This window comes from Phaethon lepturus, unplaced genomic scaffold (assembly GCF_000687285.1).
Source record: "Phaethon lepturus isolate BGI_N335 unplaced genomic scaffold, ASM68728v1 scaffold44695, whole genome shotgun sequence".
Lineage (NCBI taxonomy): Eukaryota > Metazoa > Chordata > Aves > Phaethontiformes > Phaethontidae > Phaethon > Phaethon lepturus.
The window spans coordinates 1-7,563 of NW_010543558.1; the positions used below are offsets into that span (position 1 = coordinate 1).

The window sequence follows — 7,563 nt, forward strand, 5'->3', positions numbered from 1 at the left end:
CTGCACATACTGAATTCAGTGTTACAGGCCAGTCCTGCTCCCAGGGCAAGTCCCTTCTGAGGAGCACTAGGATGGCATAATTCCACATCGCCTTCCATAGAAGATGGAGCATTTCTGACCCATGCAGGAGAGCACCCGAGAGCTTTAACCCAGGAGGTCTAGTGTGTCTTGTTTTTTTTTCCTCTAGCTATGGTGCACATTTCATGACAAGCTTCTGGTGAAGGGAGCTTGCCAGAAGACTCTTGCCGACCTGAAACTGGATTATCTGGATCTCTACCTCATGCACTGGCCTTTTGGTTTGAAGGTAAAGTAATGGCAACGCCCTGGGTTGGCTGGTGAGGGGTCTGGAGAACAAGTCTTATGAGGAGCAGCTGAGGGAACTGGGGTTGTTCAGTCTGGAGAAGAGGAGGCTGAGGGGAGACATTATCGCTCTCTACAACTACCTGAAAGGGGGTTGTGGTGAGGTGGGTGTTGGTCTCTTCTCCCAAGTAACTAGTGATAGAACGAGAGGAAATGGCCTCAAGTTGTGCCAGGGGAAGTTTCAGTTGGATATTAAGAAAAAGCTCTTTACTGAAAGAGTGGTCAAGCATTGGAACAGGCTGCCTGGGGAAGTGGTGGTGTCACCGTCACTGGAAGTGTTCAAAAAAAGTGTACATGTGGCTTTTCGGGGCATGGTTTAGTGGGCATGGTGGTGTTGGGTTGACAGTTGGACTTGATCTTAGAGGTCTTTTCCAACCTTAATGATTCTATGATTGGATTTGTTTCTTGTAACTGGCTTTTGGGGAGCTTTTTTTGTTGGGCTTTACAGCCCAACAGTTGCTCTGGCTGAGAGAGACCGTCCTGTCTGTTGCATGTACCAGCACTGTTTTGGTGTTCAGCTTTTACTCAGATTCCTACCTCCGAGACTGCTGCTCACATACCCCTTTGATCCTGCGAATGATGGTCTGAAAACCAGGGGCAGGTCTCCCAGCTGCAAGCATAAGATAGGCTGTTCTCCCTTTCTCTTACAAATCACTGTATGCTGATCTGAATTACCCACTTCAGGAAGGAGGACTGCACTTTGCTGCCTGTCAGACACTTTCATCTGTGTTACAGAATCGCAGACCAAAAAAATATTTCTGTTTTCCATTTCTCTCTCTAATCACCAAGTCCTTAATACAGTCTGGGTTGAGATGACCTTGCCTGTAGGGTTCTTAGTGTTTTTCCACTGAGACAGGAATTGAAAAGGTGAAACTTCTTGGTGGCCTAAACTTTTTCACAGATTAGGGAAGGAGCTAATGTCTTGGCTTGACTATTTCTAGTCTTGGCCTTCCATTCCTACTACAGTCTGGTCAGCCTCCATCCTACCTGTTGCTTTTGAGACAGTCACCTTTATTTCATACTCTTATTTTAGCTTTATGTTAAGAAAGCCATGAAAATGAAACTGTCTCATGGCAACAGTAGCAAACAGCCATTAAACACAGTTCAGTCTTGGTGTCTTTTCATAACTTGTACACAAAGGCTCTTCTAATTTTCCTAATGTTAGCAGCTTTATACTGAGCTTTATTGTGGAAGACCTGTCACTGCACGTAATACAGCTTTTCAGCAGATCTGGTGTTGTATAGACCAAAGCTGTCCCCAGTACCTAACTAGGTCCCCTGATGCCCTTGTGGAAAAAGAACAAAACAGTTCTTCCTAAGTGAGCACAAAAGAATAATACATTAAGTAAACATGTATGAGACTGGAGGCTATAGTTTTGAGTGGTTTGTTTCCCTGTAGGTGTTTGGGTTAGTCATCACTTCAAGGGGTCTAGCAGAAAAACCTGTCTTTATGGGAATGGTCACCACTAGCAAAAATGCCTTCAGTTCCTCTTGCTCTTTAGGAAGGAATGACTGTATGTAGACCAGAATTAGTGTTCTTGCCTGCACTAGAAATTTAAGCTATCATGGTATTAAGCAAACATCTCAAGAAATTCTCAAGCATTTTCTCTGTTTCTGACAGGCAGGAGAGGAGCTGTTTCCCACAGATGACAAAGGCATGTCAATACCCAGCAACACAGATATTCTACATACATGGGAGGTAAGTTCAGCCACAGTGGGAGAATCATGTCTTCTGTCCTCAGCAGTGGTGTTAGCTTCAGCAGTCACAGAATGGCTCATGCATGTATGCAGAATTAGTTGGGAAGAATTCCCAAAAATACGTGGTAGCTTTTAAAAACATGTATGCTTAGTCAAGCTGTTACTCCTATTCACGGTGGATTAACATCTCAAGTCACTGAGCTGCACAGTCACTTTCAGTGGAGCTGCAAACCAGACTGAGGTTAGAAAAAGTTACTTAGTTGACTGTACAGTTCCTCTTCACTGCAGTTCTTAGAACTGCTCAAACAGATTTTGCAGGAATAGACACTTAAGTTGTGATCCTGCCATCCTCCTAGGGCATAGCCCTCCAGTGCTGTGACAATAGTAGAGTTAGTCATCTTTTCCTTGTGTAACTCTGTGAATTTCACAGTCTTAACAATGATCTTGGGCTTTGGTGTGATACAAGACATGGCACAGATACTACCAGTACCCACTTTTTGCCTTGAGAATCAAAAATCTGGCAAGTCCAAACAGTTATTTTGTGCTTTCCATGAAGGGAAACAAGCCACATCAAGACAGGCCCTGACTACATTCTTCCCGTACACCAGATGCTGACTTTGCTCCTCTTTCTGTTAGGCCATGGAAGAGCTGGTGGATGCTGGTCTGGTAAAAGCCATTGGAATCTCCAACTTCAACCGTGAGCAGACTGAAAGAATCCTGAACAAGCCAGGGCTAAAGCACAAGCCTGCAAATAACCAGGTAAGCTGTTAAGTGACTGCAGGTGAATAGTTTCCAGAGATTATAAAGATCTGATTACAGCTGAATGAGGAGATGGAACAAGTGAGAACAATGTAGACACAGAATGTATTCTAAATCCCACTCTGTGGCTGTATCTTGGTACAAAAAGGACCAGAGTATTTCCTTTTGTCTCACCTTGTTGAACCACTGCTTACAAGTTCTGGAGTATTTCTCTGTGAAGCATTCTCTCTGGAGGAATAAAGAATCCAGACACAAGATATCACTCTGACTGTAATCAATGCCTTTTATAAAGCCTCTCCAAAAAACTCATAAGAATTCAATATAAAAGTTGGTGCCCTATAGAATTATAGTCTTGTAATGTCACACAGACCACATGCAGAGTAGGATTATGGCAGCCTGTAATTAGAAAATAAAGATTCAGGAAAAATCTCTGGAGCTTGGGAACACTATAGTAGTTCTACAGAGTCTCTACTCATGTGTTGGCAGATCGAGTGTCATCCATACCTTTCCCAGGAAAAGCTTATCAACTATTGCCAATCCAAAGGGATCACTGTGACAGCATATTGTCCCCTTGGGCGCCCTGACAGGTAATTTCCAAGTGGGTTAGTGTGGTTTGTGTGAAGCATTCAGACTAATTGAATGAGTAATGGTGCAGGTGTGTGTGCACACTTACACTTTTATATATACACTCATACTAGGTAGAATCTTTCTGCAGAGATTTTTTTTGCCATTTCTTCCTTTTTATCTCTGTGCAGAGCTAAGCCAGAGGAGCCTTCCCTTCTGGATGACCCCAAGATCAAAGAGATTGCAGCCAAGCACAACAAAACCCCAGCACAGGTAGGTAGGTGCAGTACAGTAGATACTTATTCCTGTAACACAGACATTAAGGAAACTATGCCTGATGAGAGAGTACAGCCTCTATCAGTGTTCCCTCTGAACTGCGGTGCTCTTTTTGTGGTGTTAAGTAGCAATGCAGGTTGTTTATTATGTGACCTGCAATATATACTTGAAGCTGTTTGGCCCTCAGCCAGGAAAAGATTCTTGACCCATCTTCAGATACTGCTTCCCCTCTCAAGTCCTCCTGCAGAGAATGAAAGCCTTGTATAGACTGCTGAAAGTGCAGGTGGGAAGAAAAGGAATTGACCATCCCAAAACTGAATCAGAAAGGAGGTCTTCTGTGTGAGGCCCCATCCCTTCCCTCTTTGCTCTTCAGGAAGCGCTACCTGGGCTACAGGGACAGAAATTACTTGAAATGCAGCTCTGCCAGAGTGGGTGTAGCTTAGGGAAAACACTGTTGGAACAGGCTCTGCTTCCTCCAGAGCAGGAGCCATCCTCTCTCTGATTCTGTGGTCTGTTCCTGCAGGTTCTCCTTCGCTTCCAGATCCAGAGAAACGTGATTGCGATTCCCAAGTCTGTCACGCCGCAGCGCATTGTGGAGAACTTCAAGGTGAGTGAGTACGAGTGACCTGGGTAGTGCCCTTCAGGGATGGCGTGCCTTGCTGCCTCAGGCAAGAGGACTGGGCTCTTCCTCTCTGTCTGGAAGTTATGGTTACAATGAAAACTACAGCTGTAGAACAGATAGACAGGGCTCTTGGAAATGGTGTGCTGATAACTTTATCAGTCACCTTACATAGTGTCTTCTGTGACTTGTGGATGAAGTGGCTGGGAGGGCTTGTTTGGAGCCCAAGTGCAGTAACGTTCCTCTAAATACAGAGTAACCAATGTTAAGGGAAGAGCCCTGGTGTCAGTAAACCACGTTGCTCCTCTGACTGTTAAGTAATGGGTTTTTTCTTGATGTTGGACATCAAGATTTCAGAAGTAAGATAGCTGGATTTATTGAAATATGAAAGTCTTTCAGGTGTTTCTCTGGAATTAGGAAGAAATGTGTCTTCCACAAATAGAGGCATTCTACAACACCAAAGTGCTCACCAAACAGCTTGGAACAGCTGGTCCATGTAACTGCAACTGGCAATCTTTTTTGTTTTTCTTCCCTCTTGCCAGTAGGGTCTTGAAAATCCAAAGAGACTGTTCCTTTCCCTGTCTCATGAAGCCATCATGTCTAACCAGCACCCTTTTTGATGTGAACTTGTTCTTTAATCTTGTGAATCTTGCTTCTGATTTGATTTGTTCAAAGAGATGATTTCCAGCTGTTTCTCTTTTTAGGTGTTCGATTTTGATTTGACTAAAGAGGAGATGGCAACCCTTCTCGGCTTAAACAGAAACTGGAGGATCTGTGAAATGATCATGTAAGTGACAGCTTGTTTCTTTCAAACTCTTACCTTTTCAATAATCTTTATTCTGATCTCTCAGGTACTAGTCTAGCTGTTTAAATTGGGTATATTTTGAAATCTGAAATAACTTGGGGTTGCTAACTAAAATGCTTGAGAAGTTAAGTAACAAGTGCTTAATTAGCATCTTAGTGGAGTTGTTTTCACTTCATTGACTAAAGGATGCGTACAAGTCATAGTACACACTCGTTGTGAATCCTTTCTCCAGGAAACTTTGTGTGCCTGGAATTCCAAAAGGAGGGTTCTAGTTGGCTATGTCCATATTGGAGAAATGATCATTAGGCAGTTTTATAATGGTAATTTTTTTCTGTGAGTTGTAAGTTTAAACTGATGTCAGTTCTTACATAGGCAGTTGGGGGAGGGAATGACCATCTGAAGTGCAATATGAAGAAAAACTGCTTGCAAATGTGTGCCTTGGAAGCCTATAGCCAGACAGGAAGCCTTGGCTGAAAGGCCACAGAAACTATTGTTCTTTCTGTAAGCACTGTGAACTTTAACTCTTTTATCTAGAAAATAACTTGGTCCCACCACTACTCAGTGCCTGAATGATCGGGAAATACTTGATCTTGTTGGTCATGTGTGCGATTTCTACACAAGAAGTCTCTTAAATTCATCTGCAGCTACACAATTCAGAGCCTCCCTTGAAGGCTCCTCTGTACAGCCAGTGTAGTTCTATATAGCATTTATTTCAGCTTTGAAAGTAATCATTCCTGTTTCATTTCCTTCAGGTGCAAAAATCACAAGGAGTACCCTTTCAATGCAGAATACTGAAGATAGTTTTATCCTGCCCTCCTGCAGGCCTCTGGGGTCTTAATGAGCTTCTACTGTTGCCTAGAGCTGTCAGCTATGTAGCTTGCACACTGTCTCTCTCCTGCCAGCAAAGGCATAGCATATGTGTACTGTGACTTTGGGTTTTTCTTCTTTGGTGGAAGGAAATAGTAAGATTGTTCTAATGAACAAAATATGGGCTATAATAATTCTTTACTCATTAGATGAGTGCCTCTGCATGGCTGAAATAGCAAAGCAGAAAACACAGAGAAATGAACTAGCAATTGATTTTTGTCTGTCTTGCATTGACACTACTTAAGGCTGCAGGGTAAGGGTATGTGAACACAGAAGAAAGATCGACCCTGAAAGAATGAACTACATAATCACTGCCTGAAGATGAGAGACAACAATTAACTTCACTTCTAGAGCACAGCCCAAAGCTTTCTTGGAGAGAAGACTAAATAGGAGAAATGTCCAGACCTACAGATGCATACCAGCTCATACTGGGCCTTATTTCAGTCACGTGCTCTTACAGGCTAGAACTGGACAGAGATTAGTGTTCAATTTTATTCCTATCTAAAATAAAAAATATTTAGATTACTGATGGTTTGGAAGTTGTAGTCTAATCTGAAAAAATTACAAACAAAGCCACTTGCATCAACAATGTCATTGGAAACCATCATCCATATTCAATTTTAAATGATGTCGGAGGATCAAGATCTTGTCTTGATCAAAAGTTGAATAACTTGGTATAGTAAGTTTTGGCTGACAGAGCAGCACTGACAGAACAGTGGAGTATGACAAGCCTTACTATGGACTGTGGATCACAAGCAACAGGACACCAACACCTGAAACTGGAAGGCTGTACAGTGGTATCACTGTGGATTGATTTGGTTGATAATGGTAACTGGGACAGGTCTGTTAACTGTAACTATATGTATGAGTAAAGCTTTCCCCTGACAAGGCCTGCCCCTTGTGGTGGAGGATGCAGGCCAGCCTTATTGGGCAGTGCTAGGATAAGTAGGAGGTGTTTCAACAGCATGGCACTTCAGGGGTCCATAAATGCAATGTGCCTTGGGCTGGTGGGCACAGGGCATCTGCTGCTGCATTCTGATCTATAGCATCCACATTAGATCAAGCTGTAGTGTCTGGCAAAAGCATATGAAGTTTGAGTTGTATGTGGGTGGTCTGGAAACTTCCTTGAGAATAAGATGATTAACAAAAAAAACTGCTTTTGTAAATGTTAATACTATTAGGACCCAATGCTCACTGACTTACTGCTTGTGCCATATTCTTCTATTGTAATTTAGTGTGCAACAAGTGAATACACTTAACACAAGCTTGTGTGTCACTGTTTGTAAGTATGAGTGTATGTATGAAAGATCGTTGACAGATGGCAGAAAGGCTGAGAGGTGGAATGTCATAGGAGTGTCAAGATTTTTGCCTTGATCAGGAGTTTAGAGTAACTGGATATAACAAACCATGTCTGACCAGCCAGTGCAACCAAGAATTGTGTGAGGAGTCTCAGTATGTATGAGCTCTGGATGTGCAAGTGACAGGAGAACAATACCTGGATGGGCTGGAAAGCTATATGGTGATAATGTGGACTGATTTGACTGCCAGTCTGTGCTGACATCTAGCTATAAAAACTCACAATAAAAGAGACTATGGGGAAACATCATTACAGAGAT

General features: G+C 42.7%; 1 protein-coding gene across 1 annotated transcript; it reads left to right on the forward strand.

Moving 5' to 3' along the window:
- Positions 1-187: 187 nt before the first annotated feature.
- Positions 188-6,116, forward strand: LOC104621793 (aldose reductase-like; the record flags this gene model as incomplete). The annotated part of the gene is made up of 8 exons (XM_010288373.1): positions 188-304; positions 1,981-2,058; positions 2,694-2,816; positions 3,303-3,403; positions 3,572-3,653; positions 4,180-4,263; positions 4,980-5,062; positions 5,833-6,116. Coding segments are annotated over 8 exons (711 nt in total), but the record flags the coding sequence as incomplete, so codon positions are not given.
- Between the last annotated feature and the right edge of the window lie 1,447 nt (positions 6,117-7,563).